The sequence below is a fragment of the Callithrix jacchus genome, chromosome 8 (assembly GCF_049354715.1).
Source record: "Callithrix jacchus isolate 240 chromosome 8, calJac240_pri, whole genome shotgun sequence".
Classification (NCBI taxonomy): domain Eukaryota; kingdom Metazoa; phylum Chordata; class Mammalia; order Primates; family Cebidae; genus Callithrix; species Callithrix jacchus.
In genome coordinates this window covers 140,625,077-140,651,148 of record NC_133509.1, presented here as the reverse complement: position 1 = coordinate 140,651,148, position 26,072 = coordinate 140,625,077, and the positions used below count along the sequence as shown (strand labels likewise).

Here is a 26,072-nt window from a genome sequence, read left to right as displayed (position 1 = left end):
TTAGAGGTAGGAGGAGCCCAAAGTGCCCAGGTGGCATCTTAACCTCCAGTTCAATCGCATCGTTCTTGCGTCTCCTGGTGGCAGCGTTCCTCCCGCTGGAACCAAGACCTCCAGGCCAGCAGACCATAATGCCACGGGAACAGGAAGCAAAAATGTTGCTAGTAGGTCACTAGGGGTGATGGTGAGTGGTGCCACTTCCACCTCCACCCCTTGATTCCTGGATCCATGAATATTGGCCGTGGGAGAAACAGTGCCACATATTGGATGCTGATTCAGAGCATACAGGGTCTTCTGGAGAGCCTTGCCCCAGCCCTGCAAAGTATTGTCACCTAGCCAGCATTATAATTGTGACTTTGAAAGGCCATTCCATTGTCTGTCAATCTAGCTGCTTCAGCGTGAAGGGGAGACATGGTAAGACAACTGAATTCCATGAGCATGAACCCACTGCCACAGTTCTTCAGCCACAAAGGAAATGCCTTGGCCAGAGGCAATGCTGTGTTGGAACACATGACGGTGGATAAGGCATTCCGCGAGTCCACGGATGGTTGCATGCAGGGTAGGCAAACCCACACCCGGAGTAAGTGTCTGTTTCAGTGAGGACAAACTTCTGCCCTTTCCATGAGGCAAGAGGTCCAGTGTAATCCAACGTGCCACCAGGTGGCTGGCTGATCACCAGGAGGAAGGGTGCCATTTGGGCGGGGACACAGAGCCAAACCGTATCACCCCACCCCTGCCCCTCCAAAATCTCATGTCCACTCTGCATTTCAAAACCAATCATGCCTTCCCTACAGTCCCCCCACGTCTTAACTCATTTCAGCATTAACTCAAAAGTCCAAGTTCAAAGTCTCATTGGGGATAAGGCAAGTCCCTTCCACCTAGAAACCTGGAAAATGAAAAACAAGTCAGTTACCTCCAAGAAACAATGGGAGTTCAAACATTAGATAAACGTTCCCATTTCAGATGGGAGAAATGGGCCAAAACAAAGGAGCTACAGGATATATGCAAGCCCAGAATCCAGTGGGGCAGTCATTAGATTTTAAAGCTCCTTTTCTAGAGTAAGTGTGATGTGGTGCTGAGAAGAATGTATATTCTGTGGATTTGGGGTGGAGAGTTCTGTAGATGTCTATTAGGTCTTCTTGGTCCAGATCTGCATTCAAGTCCTGGATATCCTTGCTAATTTTCTGTCTTATTGATCTGTCTAATTGGGAGTAAATCACTCCTCAGCAAACGAAAAAAACAAAAATCATAACAGTCTCTCAGACCCCAGTGCAATAAAATTAGAACTCAGGATTAAGAAACTCACTCGAAACCACACAACTACATGGAAACTGAACAACCTGCTTCTGAATGATGACCAGATAAACCATGAAATGAAGGCAGAAATAAAGATGTTTGTCAAAACCAATAACAACAAAGACACAACGTACCAGAATCTCTGGGACACATTTAAAGCAGTGTGTAGAGGGAAATTCATTGCACTAAAAGCCCACATGAGAAGGAAAGATCTAAAATCAGCACCCTAACATCACAATTTAAAAAACTAGAGGAGCAAGATCAAAAATACTCAAAAGCTAGCAGAAGACAAGAAATAACTAAGATCAGAGCAGAACTGAAGGAGACAGAGACACAAAAAAAAAACCTTCAAAAAATCCATAAATCCAGGAACTGGTTTTTTTGAAAAGATCAACAAAATAGACCACTAGCCAGATTAATAAAAAAGAAAAGAAAGAAGAATCAAATAGATGCAATAAAAAATGATAAAGGGGATATCACCACAGATTCCACAGAAATACAGACTACCATCAGAGATTACTACAAACAACTCTATGCTCATAAACCAGTAAATCTATAAGAAATGGATAAATTCCTGGACACTTACACCCTCCCAAGACTAAACCAGGAGGAAGTTGAATTCCTGAATAGACCAATAACAAAGTCTGAAGTTGAGGCAGCAACTAAGAGCCCACCAACCAAAAAAAGTCCAGGTCCAGATGGGTTCACAGCCAAATTCTACCAGACATACAAAGAGGAGCTGGTACCACTCCTTCTGAAACTATTCCAAACAATACAAAAAGAGGGAATCCTCCCTCACTCATTTTGTGAGACCAACATCATCCTGATACCAAAACCTGGCAGAGACACAACTAAAAAAGAAAACTTCAGGCCAATATCCATGATGAACACAGATGTAAAAATCTTCAATAATATACTGGCAAACCAAATTCAACAACACATCAAAAAGCTTATCCACCACGATAAAGTAGGTTTCATCCCAGGGATGCAAGGCTGGTTCAACACACGCAAGTCCATAAACGTAATCCATCACATAAACAGAACCAAAGACAAAAGCCACATGATCTCAATAGATGCAGAGAAGGCCTTCAGCAAAATTCAACAGCCCTTTATGCTAAAAACTCTCAATAAACTAGGTATCAGTGGAACGCATCTCAAAATAATAAAAGCTATTTACGACAAACCCACTGCCAATATCATACTGAATGGACCGAAACTGGAAGCATTCCCTTTGAAAACTGGCACTAGACAAGGGTGCCTTTTCCCACCACTCCTATTCACCATAGTATTGGAAGTTCTAGCAACAGCAATCAGACAAGAAAAAGACATAAAGGGTATTCAATCAGGAAAAGAGGAAGTCAGGTTGTCTCTATTTGCAGACAAATGATTGTATATTTAGAAGACCCTATGGCCTCAGTCCAAAATCTCCTTAAGATGATAAGCAATTTCAGCAAAGTCTCAGGATACAAAATCAGTGTGCAAAAATCATAAGCATTTCTATACACCAATAACAGACAAACAGAGAGTGAACTGCCATTCACAATTGCTACAAAGAGAATAAAATACCTAAGAATAGAACTCACAAAGGATGTAAAGGACCTCTTCAAGGAGAACTACAAACCCCTGCTCAAGGAAATAAGAGAGGACACAAACAGATGGAAAAACATTTCATGCCCATGGGTAGGAAGATTCAGTATTGTGAAAATGGCCATACTGCCCAAAGTAATTTATAGATTAAATTCTATCTCCATTAAGCTACCACTGACCTGCTTCAAAGAACTGGAAAAAACTACCTTAAACTTCATATGGAAACATAAAAGAGCCCACATAGCCAAGACAATTCTAAGCAAAGAGAGCAAAGCTGAAGGCATAATGTTACATGACTTCAAACTATACTACAAGGCCACAGTAATCAAAACAGCATGGTACTGGTATCAAAACAGGGATATAGACCAATGGAACAGAGCAGAGGCCTTGGAAGTAACACCACACATCTACAACCATCTGATCTTTGACAAATCTGACAAAAACAAGCAATGGGGAAGGATTCCTTGTTTAATAAATGGTGTTGGGAAAACTGGCTAGCCATGTGCAGAAAGCTGAAACTGGACCCCTTCCTTACACCTTACACAAAAATTAACTCCAGATGGATTAAAGATTTAAACATAAGACCTAACACCATAAAAACCCTAGAAGAAAAACTAGGCAAAACCATTCAGGACATAGGCATAGGCAAGGACTTCATGACTAAAACACCAAAAGCAATGGCAACAAAAGCCAAAATAGACAAATGGGATCTAATTAAACTTAAGAGCTTCTGCACAGCAAAAGAAACAATCATTAGAGTGAATCAGCAACCAATAGAATGGGAAAAAATGTTTGCAAGCTACCCATCTGACAAAGGGCTGATATCCAGAATCTACAAAGAACTAAAGCAGATTTACAAGAAAACAAACAACCCCATCCAAAAGTGCGCAAAGGATATAAACAGACACTTTTCAAAGGAAGGCATTTATGCAGCCAACAAGCACATGAAAAAAATGCTCACCACTGGTCATTAGAGAAATGCAAATCAAAACCACATTGAGATACCATCTCACACCAGTTAGAATAGTGATCATTAAAAAATCTGGAGACTACAGATGCTGGAGAGGATGTGGACAAATAGAAACTCTTTTACACTGCTGGTGGGCATGTAAATTCATTCAACCATTGTGGAAGACAGTGTGGCGATTCCTCAAGGATCTACAAATAGAAATACCATTTGACCCAGCAATCCCATTATGAGGTATATACACTAAGGATTATAAATCATTCTATTATAAAGACACATGAACCCATATGTTCATTGTGGCATTGTTTACAATAGCAAAGACCTGGAACCAACCCCAATGACCATTAATGATAGACTGGATAAAGAAAATGTGGCACATATACACCATGAAATACTATGCAGCCATAAAAAATGACGAGTTTGTGTCCTTTGTAGGGACACAGATGAACCTGGAAGCCATTATTCTCAGCAAACTGACGCAAGACCAGAAAACCGAACACTGCATGTGCTCACTCAAAGGTGAGTGTTGAACCATAAGAATACATTGACACAGGGAGGAAAACATCACACACTAGGGTCTGTTGAGGGGTGGGGGGCTAGGGGAGGGATAGCAGGGAGTCAGGACGTTGGGGAGGGTTAACACTGGGAGAAATGCCTAATGTAGGTGTCTGACCTGCCCGGACCCACGTTGCTTGGACCCCAAGGCCCTATCGAATTAAACGAGACGAAGTAAGAGTTCAGGCTTTATTAGGGAATCTCCGGGCAGACTAGACTCGTGCACGGGGGAAGAGTCAGCAGTCTCGCGCTGGTTTTGTCTTGCGGTTTTTATAGGGGTAGTGGGGCTGAGGCAGTGGGAGAGCCCAGGTGGCGGGTAGCGGTTGGTCAGTTTAAACTGCCGGGCGGGAAGTTGGGGGGGAGCTGATGGGGCGGGTGGTGATTGGTTGGGTGGTCGCTGGGCGGGAGGTAGCTGGAGTTGCGCCAGTCGGGGTCTCGGAGAGCTGAGCCGGGAAGCTGGGCGGGGCAAGATGGGAACTTCCCATGTAAGCGGAGAGGGACTTTCCACATGGGGAAGTAAAATACCTTCCATGTGGCTGGGCCCTGGGTGGGGGGGCGGTAAGAGAGGCCCAAGGGTCCTCCACCAGACAGTAGGTGACAGGGGGGTGAAGGCAGCAAACCACCAAGGCACGTGTGTACCTATGCAACAATCCTGCAAGATCTGCACATGTACCCAGGAACTTAAAGTATAATAAAAAAAATAAATAAATAAAGCCCCAAAATAATCTTTGACTTCATGTCTCACATTCAGGGCATGCAAAGTGGGAAGACTCGCAATCTTGAGAAGCTGTGACCCTCTGGCTTTGCAGGCTTTGCCGCTCTGACCTCGTGACCACTCTTATGGGCTTTGTAGAGTTCAAGTCTCCTGGCTGCTCTCATTGAGTGCCTGCAGCTTTTCCAGGTGCACGGTGCAAACCGTTAATGGATCTACCATTCTGGGGTCTGAAGGATCGTGGCCGTCTTCTCACAGGCCCATGAGTCACTACCCCAGTGGGAACTCTGTGTGGGGCTTCCAACCCAACATTTCCATTCTGCACTGCCCTAGCAGAGGTTCTCCATGAAGGCTCTGCCCCTGGAGCAGACTTGTGCCTGGACCTCCGGGCATTTCTGTACATTGTCTGAAATCTAGGCGGAGGATCACGAAGCTGAACTCTTCTCTTCTGCACACCCCTGCGTCCAACATCATGTAAAAGCCACCAAGGATTGGGGTTTGTACCTTCTGAAGCAATGGCCTGAGCTGTACATTGCACTTTTTAGCCATAGCTGGGGCTGGAGTGACTGGGACACAGGACACCGAGTCCCAAGGCTCCATAGAACAGCTGGGCCCTGACCCCAGCCCGTGAAACCACTTTTCCGGGGTAGGCCTCCAGGCCTGTGATTGGAGGGGCTGCCGCAAAGATCTGTGACATGTCCTGGAAACATTTTCCCATCGTCTTTTTATGAAATATTCATCTCCTCATCGCTTATGCACATTTCTGCAGCCAACTTGAATTCCTCCCCCAGAAAATGGGTTTTTCTTTCCTACCACATGGCCAGGCTACAAATTTTCAAAGCTTTTATGCTCTGTTTCCCTTTTAAACAAAGGTTCCTATTTCAAACCATCTCTCTGAAGGGCAAAGTTCCGCAGATCTCTAGGGCAGGGACAACATTCCCACAATCGCAGCAGGAGTTCCCGTTAAGTTCCTCATCTCCACTGTCGACAAAACAGTCAAGCTCCGTAAAATATTTTAAGAGATTTATTCTGAGGCAAATATGAGTGACCGTGGCCTGTGACACAGCCCTCAGGAAGTCCTGAGAACATGTGCTCGAGGTGGTCAGGGCACAGCTTGGTTTTATACATTTTAGAGAGGCACGAGACATCAATCAAACACACTTAAGAAATACACTGGGGCCGGGCGCAGTGGCTCACGCCTGTAATCCCAGCACTTTGGGAGGCCGAGGCGGGTGGATCACGAGGTCTAGAGATCGAGACCATCCTGGTCAACATGGTGAAACCCCGTCTCTTCTAAAAATACAAAAAAAATTAGCTGGGCGTGGTGGCGCGTGCCTGTAATCCCAGCTACTCGGGAGGCTGAGGCAGGAGAATTGCCTGAACCCAGGAGGGTTCTGGTGAGCCTAGATTGCGCCATTGCACTGCAGCCTGGGTAACAAGAGCGAAACTCTGTCTCAAAAAAAAAAAAAAAAGAAATACATTGGGTTGGTTCAGAAAAGCGGAACAACTCAAAGCAGGCTCTTCCAGGCTACAGGCGAACTTAAGCATTTTCTGGTTGACAATTGGTTGAGTTTGTCTAAAGACCTGGGATAGATGGAAAGGGAATGTTCAGGTTACGATAAAGATTCTTTTGAAGCCTGATAGTGGCAGCCCTTAGAGACAATAGGTGACAGATGTTTCCTATTCAGATCTGAGTTAATCTCTTTAGGATTGGGAGAGTCTAGAAGAAAGAGATCCAGCTATGTTAACGGAGATTCTTCACAGATGCATATTTTCGCCCACAAAGAACAGCTTTGCAGAGCCATTTCTTTTTTTTTTTTTTTGAGATGGAGTTTTGCTCTTGTTGCCCAGGCTGGAGTGCAACGCAATCTTGGCTCACTGCAACCTCTGCCTCCTGGTTCAAGCGATTCTCATGCCTCAGCCTCCGAAGTAGCTGGGACTACAGGCTTGTGCCACCACGCCCGGCTAATTTTGAATTTTTAGTAGAGACAGGGTTTCTCCATGTTGATCGGGCTGGTCTTGAACTCCCGACCTCAGGTGATCCGCCTCCTTGGCCTCCCGAAGTGCTGGTGTAACAGGCGTGAGCCACTGTGCCCGGCCTGCAGGACCATTTCAAAGTATGGCAAAGAAACGTGCTTCGGGGAAAAATATTTTGATTTTCTTCTTTGTCTCATAATGTTATGCTAGAGTCAGTTTGGAAAGCAAGTCATGATATATTGGGTTAAATAAGACCCACCTGATGAGGGTTTATGATTTGTAGGACATGACTCCTCAGACCCTTAGATAGGAATTTACACAAGATCAAAAAATATAAGAGTTTAGTCCTCAGCACCGAAGACCATCTCAGCCCGGACTTCACTGTCCATGTCACCATCGGCATTGTGCTCAAAACCACTCAACAAGTCTCTAGGACGTTCCAAACTCTCCCACATCTTCCCGTCTTCTTCCAGGTCCTCCAGACTGCTACAACCTCTGCCCGTTACCCAGTTCCAACGCTGCTTCTAGATTTTGAGGTGTCCTTACAGCAGCTCCCCATTCCTGGTACCAGTTTACTGTATTGGTCTGTCTTCCCAGCGCTATAAAGAACTGCCCGAGAGTGGGTACTTTGTAAAGAAGAGGTTTCGTTGACCCTCAGTCTCACGTGGTTAGGGTCAGGGCTCAGGAAATGGAAGCAGGCATGTGACACACGGCGGCAGGTGACAGACAGACAGAGAGAAAATGAAGGAGAAACTACCACGCAGTTATCAAACCATCGGGTCTCATGAGCAGTCACTCACTATCGTGAGAACAGCATGGGAGAAACTACCCCCATGTCCAGTCCCTTGACATTTGGGGATTACTGTGTGAGATGAGATTTGGTTGATGACACAGAGACAAACCGTAACAGCATGTGACAAAGATTTAATATCAAGAATCTGTAAGAAACTTGAACAAACCAGCAGGCAAAATCCCAACAACTGTATTAAAAATGGGCAAAGGACATGAAGACACTTCCCAAGAGAAGGCACGCGTGCGGCCAAGAGGCATAAGAAGAAACGTCCTACATCACTAATCATTAGAGAAATGCGAATCAAAACCACGGGGGAGATACCGTCTCACACCAGTCAGAACGGCCATCCTTAAAAAGCCAAGGAAACAACAGATGTTGGCGAGGCTGCGGAGAAAGCAGAACGCTTCCATACTGTTGGTGACGTGAAAGGAAAATTCATCTTGGAACCCCAAAATCACGAATAGGGCAAACCTGCCTCCCATTCTATTCAAAGGGATCCCTCTGAGGCTCACCTGAGGCAAATCCTTATCTAACTGCTTCCTCTTTCCTGTTGTTTACGCAAGACTGAAGATGGACTGACCTAGACTAAATTGTATATTCAGTGGAAGGCTGGTCAAGGACTCAAAAGAATGCAAAGTTTTGTCACTTACCTACGTCTAGCCTAGCGGAAGCTCCCACTCTGAACTGTTCTGCCTTACCAGAGTGAAACAATGTACGTCTTACACATATTGATTGATGGATTGATGTCTCTTGTCTCCCTAAAATGTATACTGTACCCCTGAGCACCTTGGACACGTGTCACCAGTACTTCCTGGGCTGTGTGGCAGGTGCATCTTCTAACTTTCCAAACTGAGGAGACCTGTCATAGGTATTTGGGGCTCACAGTAGAAATGTAATGTCTTTCAGCCACTAAGGAAAGCAATTTGGAGATTTCTCAAAGAACTTAAAATAGAACCACCATTTGCCACAGCCATCCCAGTACTGGATATCAACCCAAAGAAATATCAATTGTTCTACCAAAAGACACTCATACGTTCACTACAGCACTGCTCACAATAGCAAAGACATGGAATCAACCTAGATGCCCAGCAGCAGAGGAGAGAATAAAGAAAACCTGGTACATATACACCATGGAACACTACACAGCCACAAAAAGGATTGCAATCATGTCCTTCATAGCAACATGGATACAGCTGGAGGCCATTATCCTAAGTGAATTAATGCAGGAACCTGCTGCTGGACGCCTGGGTCTCCTCCCTAAACACAGAGCCGTCCTCACCTGCGCAGGTTCATGGCTGTGGACACGGGCTGCATCATTCTTTCTTTTCTTTCTTTTTTTCTTTTTGTGATGGAGGAGTCTCACTCTGTCACCCAGGCTGAAGTGCAGTGGTGCAATCTTGGGTCACTGCAACCTCCGCTTCCCTGAGTTCAAGCAATTCTTCTGCCTCAGCCTCCAGAGTAACTGGGGCTACAGGCAAGTGCCACCATGCCCAGCTAATTTTTGTATTTTTAGTAGAGACAGGGTTTCACCATATTGGCCAGGCTGGTCTCAAACTCCTGACCTCATGATCTTCCCACCTCGGCCTCCCAACGTGCTAGGACTACAGGCGTGAGTCACTGCACCTGGCCAACATCTGTTATTTTTTTGGTAATAGCCACTCAGACGCATGTGAGATGGTGTCTCATTGCAGCTTGGATTTGCACTCTAATCGTTAGTGATGTTGAGCACGTTTTCCAATGCTTGTCGGCCACACGCGTCTTCTTTTGGGAAATACCTGTTCATGTCCTTTGCCCATTTTTTAGTGGGGCGTTTGGTCTTCGTTTGATAATCTGTTTGAGTTTCCTGTAGATTCCGGATATTAGGCCTTTGTTCGAGATGCACAGTTCACAGCTGTTTCCTCCCGTTCTGCAGGCTGTCTGGCTGTCCTTAGTTTTTGGTTGTTTGTTTTGCTGGGCAGATGCTCTAATTTAATCAGGTCCTACTCATCAATTTCTGGTTTTGCTGCAATTGTGTTTTAAGTCTTCTCATTCACACTTTTCCAGAGCCGGTGTCCAGAATGGCAACTCTTAGGTTTTCTTCCGGGGATTTCATAGTTTTAGGCTTTATATTTAAGTACTTAATCTGTCTCGAGTTGATTTTTGTGTACAGTGAAAAGAGAGCATCTGGTTTCAATATTCCGTATACGGCTGTCCAGTTACCCGGCACCATTTATTGAACAGAGTTCTTTCCTCTTTGCTTGTTGCTGTCAGATTTGTCAAACATCCGCTGGCTACAATTGTGCAGCCTTGTTTCTGGTGGTTGGCATCCCCGTGCAGGGTTCCCAGCTTCCTCCACCTTCAGCCCAGCATCTGTGTCCTCCCTCATCCCCTCTCAATCCACATGACCTCCCTTCAAAGATGTGCTTGGAATGCACTGGCCTTCCCAGTGTCCCGGTCTCTCCGTGGCAGACATTGCTCCAGGCTGCATCTAGTCAGCCATCTTCACTCACCTCCAAAGTCTTCTTGGTTAACACTTTGGTTAAATTAGTAACTAGTATTTTACGATGGCCTGTGATTCTGTTTTGATTAAATATTTTGAGACTTTTAGCATCTATAACAAATGTTCTTAAAATCAAAATCCTAAATCAAGTCTCTGACTTAGTCGTAACGTTGGCGCTTCTTAAAGCTATAAAAACAAATCACCACAAGGTTTAGAAGCTTTTTACAGCTTCCCGTCAGGCTGTGAACTCCAGTTCCACACTCCAGCCTGATAATTACATATATTTACAGGACTCCCTCCGGAGCCTGGGAAGCGTATGAGAGACAAGCTGGCTTTGCCCGCCCTCGTGTGTCCAGCCCATCCCGTTGCTGCCTCTGTCCACTCCAGCGTGCCCACTGTCTTCCCTTCCCAACTGTCCACCTGCTGACTTCTGGCCTCCATGATGGATGCAGAGACCAGGCAACAGCCCCACATCTGTGTGAGCTAAAACTGTGCAATCGATTCAAGATTATGTGGCTCTCTCAGTCATTTTTGGTTGAATGAGTTCTGACTGTTACAGTTCAAGAACCTGCTTTCTTTTTTCTTTATTTTATTTTTTTAAATCTGTCTATCTATTTAAAGACAAGGTTATAAGACTGACTATTTTTTGTATTTTTTGGTAGAGTCATTGCCCAGACTGGTCTCAAACTCCTGGGCTCAAGCAGTCCACCCACGTTGACCTCCCAAAGTGCTGGGATTGCAGGCGTGAACCACTGTGCCCAGCCAAGAACCTGTTTTTCACTGGGCACACTGGCACACACCTGTGATCACAGCACTTTGAGAGGCCGAGGTGGGAGGATGGCTTAAGGCCAGGAGGTTGAGGCTGCAGTGACCTAGGATGACACCACCTCACTCCAGCATGGGTGGCAGAGCAAGACCTTTTCAAGCAAGAAAAAAAAAAAAAAACCTTGTTTTCAGTGCAGCTGAGCTCCATGACCAAACAGAAACTTCCCCTCCAGAGGGTCCGAGAGGAACTGGGCTGCAGGAGGTGCTTAGGGCCCCTTAGGGAACGGTCAGTGACCGCCCAACTCAGGCACTCAGCCCCAGGGGCATATGCAGAGAGAGGCTGAGAGGATCCTTTCAGTGACGGAGGTTACAAGCCTACCATAAGCCATTGCTGGCTCTCTGAGCCTACACCCCCAGAAATCTCCCACTTAGCTGTTAACACTCAGCCACTCTTCACTTTTTCCCACTCTAAAACCCCAGAGAACACCCTCCTTTCTCAGACTCAGACCAACCTACCAGCTGCATCTAGACTTGAACACACAACTCCTCCCTCTGTCTCTATCTGGAAATCTCATTGGTGCCTCACATTTGCACCCCTGAAAATCAGGTCCTGTGCACCCACCTTCTTGCTCCACCGGACTCCTGCCCCGTCTCAGCCAGAGGCCTTGAGTCTCCTGTAACTCTCAAACCCACCCGTGTCACGGAGCATACTGACTGTATTCAGTGTGAGAAAGAAGTTTCGGGGACGTCCTACAGCTTTATTACTCTAAAGGCCAAGTGTTGGCAGAGCTGGTTCCTTCTGAACCACAGGAGGGAGATTCTGCTTTCACGCCTTTTCCGGATTCCAGAACCCATGTTCCTCGCCCTGCGCCCTCTTCCTCCATCTGCAAAGGCCGTCCCACCAACCTCTGCGTCCATCGTCATGTCACCCTTCCTGATTCTGGCTCTCCTGCTTCCACTTATAAGCACCCTCGTGATTACCTCACACCCACCCAGATAATGCAGGCTCATATTCTCCTGGAAATACTTATAATTGGTTTCTCACTCATGTAATTCAAAAGATTAGAGAGAAGATGATTTGAAATGGTCTTAAGTTTGTAGAAAAAGCTGCTTCCATATAAAAAGTCACATGTATTTAGATACAGCCATTATCAAGAACTGTCTAAGAGGGTCCATTAAAAATAAAGTTTCTCAGCTGGACACAGTGGCTCACGCCTGTAATCACAGCACTTTGGGAGGCGGGGGCAGGCAGATCACCTGAGGTCAGGCGTTCAAACCAGCATGGCCAACATGATGAAACCGGATCTCTACCCAAAATACAAACATTAGATGGGTGTGGCGGTGTGCACCTGTAGTCTGAGCTACTTAGGAGGCTGAGGTGGGATCATCATTTGAACCCAGGATGTGGAGGTTCCAGTGAGCTGAGATCACGTCACTGTACTCCAGCCTGGGTGACGGAGTGAGACTCTACCTCAAATAAAATACATAAATAGAATTTCTCATTCATATTACAGAATAGTTTAATTCATTAATGCCCTGCCCTGTTACAAAACTCGCTTGTGAAATACGAACTGTAATTGTAAAAAAATGGCAATTGCTAGTGATGGTCGATAACATCACCATCCACACAAAACTGTGAGTCAGTTAAATCTCTTTTCTTCATAAATTAAAAAAAATGGCAATTGTTAGTAATTTCAAATTCTAAAAACAGGGCACCCATATTAAAGAGCATTCTGCAGTAAGAGAATGAGCTGTAACATTTTGTAATAAGGTGTAGAAAACATTCTCTAATGTACAGTGGTTGCTGAGAAGACAGTTTCCAGCACAGTAGCTGGACCCTAAGAGCCTTTGTTGAAATAACAAGACAAAAAGATATACAGAGCAACGAAGGAAGACAGAGAGAGACAGAAATGAGAGATACAGAGTGAAAGAGGGCGACCTGCAGGGTCATCAGGGATTCGTCTCCTGTTTTGTTTATTCTAACATACAGGCAGTGGCGAGGAGGCATAAATGTATTCAGAGTCGACACAATCACTATGGAACAGAGACGGGCACACAGGAGGAGGAGAAACGCAGGCCGGTGGCTTGCCCATGGACTCTTCTCAGTTCCTCAAAACATAGCATCTTTGCCCAACCTAAGGGAACTTTCACCAGCTACTGCTCTGCCACAGGCCCCCTTCCTGCCCTGTTTTCAGGTGGCTGTTCCTGCTCCTGCAGGTCTTAGCTCATCATAGAGGCCTTTATTACCTCTGTATCCACAGCAGGAGCCTCTATCACTCTCCACCTTGACATTCCCCTTCCTCTTTTAGGAAATGTAACATGTAAGTGAGTTTTCCATCTGCCTTCTCCCCACAGGGTTAATGGTGTGAGGAAGCCAGCCTGTTCCACCTTGCCTCTCCCATGATTCCAACACCGAGTTCAGACTTGTCACATAGGACAAGTTTCATGGAACCAACCATGGATGAGTGGGTGGGTGGGTGGATGGATGGATGGATGGATGGATGAGTAGGTGGGTGGATGGAAGAGTGAAAAGATAGATGGATGCATGTATGAATGGATAGATGGGTAGGTAGGTGGGTGACTACATGCATGAATGAGTAGATGGATAGATGGGTGAGTGGATGGATGGATGGATGCGTGGGTGGGTGGATGGTTGGGTGAGTGGATGGATCCCTCAAGTCACCCACTTAGCCCTCTTCCAAGTGTACTTTACTTCCTTTCATTCCCACTCCAAAACTTTTTAATAAACATTTACTCCTGCTCGAAAATTTGCCTGGGTCTCTCACTCTGCCATATGCCCTTGGACAAATTCTTTCCTCCAAGCAGGCAAGGAGGCAAGAATCAAGTTGCTGCAGACCTGTATGGATTCACTGCTGCTAATGGATGAATGTGAGGGTGGGTGACTGGATGGAGGCTGGATGGATGGATGGATGGATGTGAGGGTGGGAGACTGAATGGAGGCTGGATGGATGGATGGATGAATGGATGGGTGGATGGATGGATGGATGGATGTGAGGGTGGGAGACTGGATGGAGGCTGGATGGATGGATGGATGGATGTGAGGGTGGGAGACTGGATGGAGGCTGGATGGATGGCTGGATGAATGGATGGGTGGATGGATGGATGGATGGATGTGAGGGTGGGAGACTGGATGGAGGCTGGATGGATGGATGGTTGGATGGATGGATGGATGGATGGAAAGATGTGAGGGTGGGTGGCTGGATGGAAGCTGGATTGATGGATGGATGGATGGAAGGGTGGATGGATGGATGGATGGATGGATGTGAGGGTGGGTGACTGGATGGAGGCTGGATAGATGGATGGATGGAAGGAAGGATGGATGGATGTGAGGGTGGGTGGCTGGATGGATGGATGGATGGATGGAAGGATGTGAGGGTGGGTGGCTGGATGGAGGCTGGATAGATGGATGGATGGATGTGAGGGTGGGAGACTGGATGGAGGCTGGACGGATGGATGGATGAATGGATGGGTGGATGGATGGATGGATGGATGGTTGGATGGATGTGAGGGTGGGTGACTGGATGGAGGCTGGATGGATGGATGGATGGATGTGAGGGTGGGTGACTGGATGGAGGCTGGATAGATGGATGGATGGAAGGAAGGATGGATGGATGTGAGGGTGGGTGGCTGGATGGATGGATGGAAGGATGTGAGGGTGGGTGGCTGAATGGAGGCTGGATAGATGGATGGAAGGAAGGATGGATGGATGTGAGGGTGGGTGGCTGGCTGGATGGATGGATGGATGGAAGGATGTGAGGGTGGGTGGCTGGATGGAGGCTGGATTGATGGATGGATGAATGGACGGGTGGATGGGTGGATGGATGGATGTGAGGGTGGGTGGTTGGATGGATGGATGGATGGAAGGAAAGATGGATGGATGTGAGGGTGGGTGGCTGGATGGAGGATGGCTGGCTGGGTGGATGGATGCATGGATGAGCAGATAAATGGAAGGGTGAGTGGATGGGTGGATGGATGGATAGGAAATCCTTTTAATTGATTCCAGGACTGAGTGTGTGCTCCAACATCATGATGGCATCATCACATTTGTCCCTGTGTGAAGCAGTGGGGAGGACGGTGGACCAGGGGAGCAGCCATGACTTTTCTCCAGAACCAACCTCTCCCACTCCACAGCCTGTGCTGTGCAGGCCACGCTGGAGAAGGTGGGGTCGACTACTCCTAGATGTTGTTGTGTCCAATGGCTTGTTGACACTAATGTAGAAATGAGGCTGCATCTCCACCGTAGATGGAACTGTTTGGATCCCGAGGCAGAAAGCCTCTTCCTTTGCAGGCGTTGAAGCTTCCATCTTCTGCTGCTTAGATGGAAGCTCATGCGTCCCTCGGGCAGCAGGGGCCCCGCCCTCCATGCTTTGGACAGAAGTGTGAGACATGCAGGAAGCCACGGGGTGGGGGGCGTGGAGGCAGCGACTTCTCCAGCAAGAAGGCGAGTCCGCTCACTGACTGCCACCACATGCGGCCAATTGAGGGTCCCATTTTTAATAACATGTCATTGTTTCACGGGGTATTCTTTTAACGTGTATAAGTTGACTGCAATTATTACACTTACTTCCGTTACTAATTTACTCATAATTAGGCACAGTTTATGCTTAAGAAAATTCTTAGTAATTTTTTCTCCTTAAGGTAAACTGTAGTCAGATAATGTACTTATCAATTATCTCTAGCTCTTGTCGGAAAAATAAATGTGTGTGTGTGTGTGTGTGTGTTGGCCTTTCCAATGACGAACTGAGATGTGCCTTGAGAAGGCGTTTGCTTTGTCTGACGTGAAGGAATTGCCAAGAAGACGCTCTCCAGGGACCCCGGGTAAGACAGCAGCTGCACCCAAGGCTATGCCGGGCTGGGAACAGGGAGGCAGCACCACCTGCTGGGCAGGGAAAGTGCCCTCCGAGTCCCCGCCACTTCTCTGCAGAGGGACAAGGAGCTGCCCTTTCTTTGGGGCTGATGAGATTGCTCCCCTACATGTCACATTAGGGTTGTGTGTCTGAGACTTTACGGAGACTCAGCTCCTTCCTCACTCCCTGCAAAGGGAAGAAAACAACGCCAGCAATCCCTGAGGTGTCCCTTCCCCTGGAGAGTTTCGACTCCCTTCAACAGCTTCCACCATCCAGCCCTCACTCCGTGTCCTTCTTTTCTCCCTAAAGTGGTGCCCAGTCTGATTCCACTGTGTCAGGGATAACGAGGACATGACGGGAGAGAAGTTTCTTCCTGAGCCACAGCACTGGCTGCCTGCAGACTCCCAAAGGGACAAGACACATTTCCATCCCAGAGACCCAGTGAAATGCAACCTCCGGCTAGAGAGGGCCAGTTACGCTTTCTTGCTCTGTCCTGGGGAGGCTGCTGGGAAGGTCAGGCCCATAGCTGAGGAGAGCACGAGGTCTCTGTGTGTCCTGTCTGCCTGATGGCTGTGCCTGCACAAGTGTCTCAGAGATTTCAGAACTGGGGCTACGGGCTGCGGTGCCTGTTTGTCACTCATCTCTTGCTTCTTGTCCCTGAGTGTCCTGCACCATGTGTGGCCACTAGACTCATGCCCAGGGCTGGCCAGGTCCTCACGGACTTCCAGGCCTGGACCCAGCCACACTCTGGGAAGGCGCTGCAGAGGATGGGGCAGCTCAGCTCCAGGGGCAGCACACATTCAGCCCGCCCTACCAGGCCAGCCCTCCGCCTGCCAAGACACATCCAAGGCCCAGTTATCCCCGAAGCTGAGCTCCGTGACGGCCAAGGGCCGGGCCACATATTCCCGTGGGAGACAGAATGGGGACCTCAGTGTGAGCCACCCAAACCTCCCTGCAGGGAAGCACAGGACCACCAGGTGGCGCTGCAGACCGCAGGGTGGCCCCAGAAGCAGGTGCAGTGGGGAGTGGGGGCAGATACCTCGGGGCGGGGGGAGTCAGGTCCCTGAGCAAACAGCCTCTCACTACCTCTCATCTTCAGAGGGTTGTTTCCAATCATCACCCTGTAGAGAAAGTCATTCCCTGCCTCTCGCTAACAAGTTAAACATTGAGGAGTGATACTTCCTTGGCGTGTGCTTGTAGAAACATTGCAGTTGTAAGGAGAACCGTGAGAAATTCCCTGCTCACGGGGCGGGGACAGGGCAGGGGGCGGTGCTGTTGTGGCAGGAGGCCTCGGCCACCGGCCACTGTGACAAAGGCCCGAGCAGCTCTCAGCCTGCGCCCGCTCAGCAAGACGCAAGGGCTGTGACCTCCCGTGAAAAGAAACTCCGTGTAAGTGTCCTGCATTTGAGTTGGGGGTCAGTTTACACTCTGTCTTTAACAGGTTCTAACATAAAATTTTAAACACTGCTTCAAGCCATGGTGGTGTAAAACGCACTAACCCACATTCCTTAAACAAATAGAAAACTGAGGTGAACCGAGGTGAAAATGATTTTAAAAAGTAGTTTTCAGGCTGGGCGCGGTGGCTCATGCCTGTAATCCCGGCACTCTGGGAGGCCGAGGCGGGCAGATCATCTGAGGTCAGGAGTTCCAGACTAGCCTGGCCAACATGGTGAAACCCCATCTCTATTTAAAATACCAAAAATTAGCCGGGGGTAGTGGCGGGCTCCCGTAATCCCAGGTATTCAAGAGGCTGAGACAGGAGAATTGCTTGAAGCCGGGAGGGGAGGTCGCGGTGAGCTGAGATGGCACCACTGCACCCTCCAGCCTGGACAACAAGAGTGAAACTCTGTCTTAAAAAAAAAAAAAAAAACAGTAGTTTACCGACATTTGAAAACAAGCATCGCAGGATCCTAACCCCTGAGAGAAGAAAAACGAACTCACAAATCCTGCTATTGCCTGAAAGCTGCAGCCAGGACACAGGGGAAGGTGTAGTGAGCTGAGCAGAGAGCAGAGTTCGGGGCAGCGGCTGTGTAAAGGGAGGAGACTGGGGAGCAGGCTGCTGTGCAGCCAGGGGGTGGCAGCTGGACACTTGTGGCGGGGAGGAGGAGCCCTGAAGTTTGGGGCTGAGAACTGACCCATGCCTGCATGAAAACAAACTAGTCAGTATTGGGGGAAAATCATCAGAAACCTATGGACCGAAACCTATGCAGAGCCTACACAAGGAAAGTACCAGCCAGGTGGAAAGACCTGAAGACAGGTGGAGCCGAAGCAGTCTCCCAAAGGCAATCTCCTGAGCAGCTGCGCCCCTTAATTGAGGACTAAGGCTGCTCCCAACCTACCCTGAGAAATGCATGAAGTACAGCCTGGGGCCCGGGTTTGTGGCTCATACCTGTAATCCCAGCATGCGGGAGGCTGAGGCGGGCGGATCACCTGAGCCCAGGACTTCAAGACCAGCCTGGCCAACATGGCAAACCTGTCCCTACTGAAAACACAAAACTTAGCTGGGCAAGTGGCAGACACCTGCAATCACCTCCCACCAGGCCCTCCCCTGACACATGGGAATTACAATTCCAGATGAGCTGTGGGTGGGGACACAGCCAAACCGTGTCACACAGGAGCCTGGAAGGAGAATAGAGCAGAAGAGCTTCTCACATCAGTGGGTAATCCCAGTCTGCAAAACAAAACTGTGATTTTACTAAGACAAGGGAACCTTCTCTACAAAATGAACTTTCCAGTGGAAAAGCTCCCCACCCCCACCCTGAAATCCATGGGACCACTTCCCATTCGTGTGAAGTCCTCTGTTAGAGTTGAGACTTCCAAAGGTCAGAAATCCCCTTGCTCAGGCTGCACGGTCTTGAACGAAGCATGAGAATTGTCAGCTGATAGACGTGCGGCAGCTTCTGTGTGAAAGGTGCTCTCAGACATTTCAGGTATTTGCTTATGATTACTAAGCATTCCCCGCATCTCTGGAGCATGTGTCCTTACATACCCTGGAAAAACTGATTTGGATTACATTTAAACTGTAGATTTTATTTGGGGAAAACTGGCATCTTAATTACACTACGTTTTCCAGCCCACGATCCAGTACACGGTGCCTCCCTGTGTTCGCAGCCTCTGAGAGCCTTTCAGAACTCGCTGTAAAGTTCTCACGCATCATTTTCTGTTCCTTCTTTTTTTTTTGAGACGGAGTTTCGCTCTTGTTACCCAGGCTGGAGTGCAATGGCGCGATCTCGGCTCACCGCAACCTCCGCCCCCTGGGTTCAGGCAATTCTCCTGCCTCAGCCTCCCGTGTAGCTGGGATTACAGGCACGCGCCACCATGCCCAGCTAATTTTTTGTATTTTTAGTAGAGACGGGGTTTCACCATGTTGACCAGGATGGTCTCGATCTCTTGACCTCGTGATCCACCCGCCTCGGCCTCCCAAAGTGCTGGGATTACAGGCTTGAGCCACCGCCCCCGGCCTTTCTGTTCCTTCTGAGGCATATCCTGCTTGCTTTTTATGTCTTCACAGGTTTCTCCCTTTCAAAATTGATTTTCTAATTGTTTGGTGCTCATATGCTCGAATGTCCTTGATTTTCTGACTTTGAACAGTCTCTGTTTCTGTTTGGGGAATCTTTTTGCAGATTCTTTAAGATTTTTCTCTGTCTACAGCCACGTAATATCTGAACAGAGACAGCTTTGCTTTTTCCTTTCAGCTTGAGGTGGGCTTTCTGGGCAATTGCAGGGCGTGCAGGTGCTGGGTGGGTGGTGCGAACAGTCGCAAACGGCTTGGAGAGGACATGGCTCTGTGACGCGTGAGGACACGGCTCCTAGAGGGACTGCAGCCTCTGCTCAGCTGTGACTGTTCCTGTAGCAGCAGCAGCGGCAGCCACCATTCTTACCAATATCCAAAGCCACACCACAGGCCCTGTCAAGAGCGATGAGTGGAGGCTGTGCCCTCTCCTGGGCAAGCCCCAGGATGTGGGCCTGTAGGACACGCCCCTCTGTCTGTCCAGACCTGTCCCACCTCCTGATCCTGCACCAGAACTCTTGAGAGCCCAGGGCATGAAATGGGCTTCCGAGGAAATGAGGGCAGGCCCTTGCATCTGAGAGCCAGGAGTCTGCTCAGTCTCCCTGGCAGCCCTGGGCAGCCCCCTAGGCTACAGTCCACCCCGTGACCAACAGTATCTCCTTCCTGTGCAAGCCTGGACCTCACCCTGGGCTCAGAATGGGCTGTAGACCGAGAATGCAGGCGGGAAAGTCTTTGTCTATCGGGGCTGTAGTCAGACCCTACAGTGAGTGAGGGACAGGCGTGAGAGCTGTGGATGAGGACAATGGGTCCACCACTGACAGGGGGACACAGATTCGCCCCCTGCAGGGGCACAGCCCCACATGGCTGGGAGGCAGCCACACTCACTGCCCCGCGCTCAATTCACCAGTACAGGGTTTCCGTGTTCACAGCCCCAGCCAGTCACCAGGAATGCCCTGGGGCCGCCTTTCCTCAGTGCACTCTGAGCCCTCTGCCCTGGCTGTGTGGTGAGCTCCATGCCACCCACCATCCTCCTGAAAGCAGATAACCTGCCATGTCCTGGAACCACAAACCCCACAAATCAGCCTGCGGTGGCCCTTGGATGTGGCGAGAAGTGGTGGCACCCCTGTTCCCACCACACAGATGCAATGTCTGTGGATGACACACGTGAGTACTGAGGAGTTAGGGTGGAACCTCAGGCCCTGAGAACCACAGGAACTGGGGTGCTACACTTCAGGGCCACGTAGGGAGAAAGTGTCACTGGACAGCAACAGGCCCTCCTAAACTCTGTGTGCACCACGGTCACCTGTCATTAGCCCTCACTATTGCAGATTCATGATTGAGGCATTTAAAAAAAAAAAAAAAAAGCTCCAACCCCATCCTGCAGTGCTTCCACCACCCTGGGGCTTTGGGATGATCTGACCTTGTCCGTTGTGCTCCGTGGACCTCTCTTTACAAGCTCATGGCTCCCTGAACTCGGCTCCATCCTGCCCCACCATACAGAAGCAAGACCCATCCTCTTTCTACTGCACGCTTCTCCGGGACCAGGATGCTGACTTGCTGCCCTTCACTCCCAGAGCGGTGAGGCTGCCTGGGGTGGGGTGGGTGTTGAGCCTTCTTACTCTAGGGACCTGGCACGTGGCCCTAGGAGCACAGGGAAGGCACATCTGCTTGGGGATGCCTCCTCATGCCTGGGGGTGGGGCTGAGTATCATTGGCCCTCAGGGTTTGTTGCATGAATGAGTGAATGAATGGGCACATAAATGAAGGGGCTCTAATCCATTAAGAGAGTATGTAGACTTTGGTTGATGTAAGATGCCAAATGCTGGAATTCCAGAGTCATCACACCCAGGGGCCCTGCCTCTGAGCTGCTCTTTGGGTCCAACCTGCTTTGGGGAAGAAAATGGCTTTGGGGAAACCCAGTCGCAGACCTGAGGGCCCCTGCACTTCAGTGAGCTTCTCCCTCCCGGGGCCTTACATCAGCAAGTGACGCCCACACAGGCAAATGCCAGGGTGTGGCTTCCCGTTTAAATGCAGAACTGCAGAGCCTGCTGGATTCCGGCTGACCAGGGCAGTCAGCAGCTCTCCGGACGATGCCTGTCTCCTTCCTCGTCTTCCTCTCCGTGCTCCCATGGGGTCAGTGTCAGGAAGGTGCAGTGTTCACAGCAGCATTCACAGAGTGAAGGGTGTTTCACTTTGCTGTTTCCTTTCGTCTCCAGGTGCCTTGTCAGAGGTGCAGCTGCAGGAGTCAGGTCCAGGACTGGTGAAGCCCTCACAGACCCTCTCACTCACCTGTGCCATTTCTGGGGACAGTGTCTCTAGCAACACTGCTACTTGGAACTGGATCAGGCAGTCACCAGGGAGAGGCCTTGAGTGGCTGGGAAGGACGTACTACAGGTCCAAGTGGTATTCTGAGTATGCAGCATCTCTGCAAAGTCGAATAACCATCAACCCGGACACGTCCAAGAACCAGTTCTCCCTGCAGCTGACCTCAGTGACCCTCGAGGACACAGCCGTGTATTACTGTGCAAGACACACAGTCAGGGAAAGTCAGCGTGAGCCCAGACACAAACCCCCCTGCAGGGATGCTCAGGACACCAGAGGGCCTTTAGGACCACCAGCAGAGGATCCGCACCAGGAGCAGGTGCAGAGTTAAGTGGAAATGGAACTTCCTGCTGTTGCTTTTTTGTTTTTTTGGTTTGTTTTTTTTTTTTTTTGCTTAGCAACAGAGATCATAGAAAACTCTTTTTCCTATTTTTGAAACCTGTGCTTAGTCTAATGGAGATTCCCTTATTTGTGACTTAATGCTTTTCTCTTGCTGTTTTTGGAATTCTTTGTCTTCGACTTCTGACAGGTTGACTTTCAACAGTGTGCCTCAAAGAGGTTCCATTTTGGGTTCTTTGAGCCTCCCGGATCTGGATGTCCTTCTCTCTCCCCCAAGACTTGGGAAGTCTTCCGCTATTGTCTCATCAAATGTGTTTTCCACACCATTTCCCTTCTCTTTTGGAAAACCCATAATGCAAATATTTGTTCACTTAATTGTGTCCCATAAATCCTGGGGATTTTCTTCATTCTTTCTTACTCTTTTATTTTTCTTTTTATTCATCTGCCTGAATTATTTCAAAAGTTCTGTCTTCAACTTTAGAAACTCTCTTTTTCTTGGCCTAGTCTAATCTTGAAGGTCTCAGTTATACTTTTAATTTCATTCATTGAATTCTTCAACTCTAGAATTTCTGTTGGTTCTTTTTTTTTTTCACTCTCCAAACACTGATTCTTTATTTATGGAGACTAGGATTCCTTTTATGATACATATCTCTTTGTTAAATTCCTCATTCAAATCATAAATTTTTCCCAATTTCATTGAATTTTCTATCCGTACACAGTTGTATCTCCCTGAGTTTCTTTTTGATTATCATTTTGAATTCTTTTTCAGACATTCCGTATATTTCCTTATGATTGGGGTCTGCTCCTGGAGAATTACTGTTGTCTTTTTCAGGTGTCATGCTTCCTTGACTTTCCACATTTGATGTGTTTCCACATTGATTTCTACACATCTGGTGGACCAGTCACCTCTTACAATTCCATGAACTAGGTTTTGTAGGAAAAGACTTACCAGTCTAGATGGGTCTTAGGGTGTCAGGCTGGTGGTGTGTGTTAGCTTTAGCTCTGGGTTGATGGAGTAGTGTAGTTTCTTCCGCTGCAGTCCACATTTGCAAGGGTCTCGGTGGCCTAGGCTGAGAGGTTTGTGGCAGTGGTAGGGCAACTTTGCTAGAAGTGAACTCGCCAGGCTGTTTCTGAGGTCAGGGGCACATGCATCCACATGGTGGACTGACCAACTTGGTGCCAGGCTCACTGGGGTTGGGGACATGGGGCTATTTCTCAGGCCCAGGACACAAACGCAGATCTCTTTGGCTGGCCTGGGGCTGTGGCTGCTGAGGGCCATCCACAGGGGCTGTTTCTCAGGTTCAGGACACAAGTGCATGGCTGCTCAACTGTCCTGGGCGTGTTTCTCCTGGGGGCACCCCATGGGCTTTTTCTCAGACCCAGGACACAGCCACATGGCTTACTCAGCCGGCCCAGATTTGGGTCCACTGGGGGGCTGAGGGGACACAGGGCTGTTTCTCAGGCCTGAATCATGGTGCACAGCTGCTCGTCAGCCTGTAGAAGTGTCTGCCAGGGCTGATCCATAATGCTGTTTCTCAGGCCTAATTGCAGGTACAACGTGGACAGGTCAATAGCATATCTGTGGGAATTGGAGTGGGTGCCACAGGGTACCAAAGGGCTGTTTCTCAGACCCCAAATGTGGGCACATATCCCTCTGCCAGCCTGGAGGTAGCATCAGGTGCACAGTGGTCAGGGGCCTCTCCTGCTCAGGGGAGGGCACTCATCAGCTTGGCCAAATCAGTGGTGGTTCACCCTGGGCAGGACTCGCAGGCTCTTCCTCCAGCTGGATGTGCAGCAGCAGGGGTTGGGTTTTTTGCTGTGCAGAGCCAGAGTCACTGCCAATCCTCTGCCCAGGCTCTGCACTGCCAGGGTTGTGGCATTCAGCCCTCCACATATGGGCATCATGGAGATGGAGCCCCAGTGCTGGAGAGGGGCAGTGGCTACCGGCCTGAGGGCAGGATGCACTCCAGAGGTAGCTCTGGTCTCAAGATGGCACTGAGTAGCTTAGCTCACAGGCATGAATGGGGGCGGGGGGTACATACCTTGTGCTCCTGATCTGGGATCATTCCCAGCAACTCCCAAACTGGGCTGAGGGCTTGCAAAGACTGTGGAATTCTCCTGTTGTAAGGGCTGTAGATGTTTGCGGTGGAAGTGGGTGCTGGTGGGAAATCTGCTTACCTTTTCCCCCTACATGGGAAGTGCCTCCTGTGTCCAGGCCAATCCAATCGGGGGGAGACAAGGCTGCAAAGGCCAGGTGCCTCCATGCTGAGCCTCTGATCACCACAGGTGCATTCCCACTCCATCTGATCAGTCAGGATTACCGACTGATGAAGAATCACTCCCTTCTATACTTGAGTCAAACCTGTGCTGTTTCTTCCTTGCCTTGGTCCTTTCTTGTGGGGAGGGTGGGGGAGAACACCAGGGTTCTCTAGTCATCCATCTTGCTGATGTCATTCTCCATCCATGCATGGGTTTTCAAGAAGTAGTGAATACTGGGATTTCAGGACAGGATACCTCTATAGAAACTCTGCAACTGAAAACCTCCTTAAATTGGCTGATTATCATTACAGTTGGAGGAAAACTGCCAATGATCTGAAATTCAGAAGCCTAAGACTCTATAAACGAAGATTAACAGTATGTTTTCTGTAGGCCAAAATAATAGAGGGCAGGCCTACACCGTATCTACTTAAGAGTTAATCTGCTTTTGTTTAATAAGTTAGCCTTAGTTAAGATTTTTAGTTTATAGAAGTTTGTGCATTGTATGAGCTAAACAAAGAGTGCAGCTTGTACTTTGTAAAACAACGCTGGGTTGGTGAGAAGGCTTGTAAAGTGGCAGCCCTGGAACGTTTGGGCATTGAAGACTGGAACCCCTGGTCCATTGCTCAACCTCCTGCTGCTTGAACCCTTCAGTAAGGGTCTTGTGGCCTGGAGGAGGGGGCCTGCTCACAAGTTCTTAAAGGGTCTCTGTCTCCTGCCTGGAGGAGGGGCCCTGCTCACAGGCTCATAAAGGGTCTTGCAGGAGACCTCTGGGCTGGTTGTGATGAGAGTGGCATTCTCTGGTCTCCCACCTGTTCTACAGGTGACTGGGCTCAGGAGATAGTCTCTCCGGTGAGGCATGTCACATGGTCAGGACTTGCTGGCTCTTACCCATTCCCACACTCCTGCAGCTGCACCTCAATAATTACCTATTGTTTATGCAATACTGGTTTAGTTCTTTAGAATAACCACATGCCCCCTACTCAGTACGGATGACGTAAGCTGTTCCATCGCACTCACCCACCTCGAGTGATATGATCAGACTCTGCATACTGCAGTAAATAGGTGTGGAGCCGAGAGCTCTGTGCCTTCACAGTCCTCATCGTGTGAAGAACCCCTGGTCCCATGCTAACGGTTTCTATTTCTGTGTCTGTCTTTTTTCCTTAATTCCCTCATCGCCCCTGGGGCTTAGAACACCCACAGGTTGTGCTGTGGCCAGTCCACAACAGTTTTCTAATCACTTTTCCCCAAAATAATACTCTTACAAGATGGAAATTTTTCCAGGCATATAAGTACATGTGTCCCAACAGTACAATGAGCCCTCAGTAATCATAATCAAATACTTAAATGTCTTATAGCATCTTTCACACAAAAGCTGCTGCACATCTATTAGCTAATAATGTCTCGTCCAGACCATGCAGCCTGAGCAAAGGGATTCTGACCTTTGGAAGTCTCAATACTAACTGAGGACTTCACACAAATGGGAAACGGTCCCATGGATTTCACGGTGAGGGTGGGGAGCTTTTCCACGGGCAAGTCAGTCTACAGAGAAGATTCCATTATCTTAGTAAAACTACATCGTTTTATTTTGCATATTGGGATCACCGACTTATAAAGTCTTCCTGATGTGAGAAGTTTTCCTACTTTAG

General features: G+C 48.5%; 2 gene segments (V, D, J or C); both read left to right on the top strand.

Moving 5' to 3' along the window:
• Window positions 1-26,072, top strand: part of LOC103791027 (immunoglobulin gamma-1 heavy chain-like) — a 211,862-nt gene that overhangs the window by 51,139 nt on the left and 134,651 nt on the right.
• LOC144577529 (immunoglobulin heavy variable 6-1-like) lies at window positions 21,558-22,159 on the top strand. The segment is given in 2 exon segments: window positions 21,558-21,639; window positions 21,723-22,159. Coding segments are annotated over 2 exon segments (480 nt in total).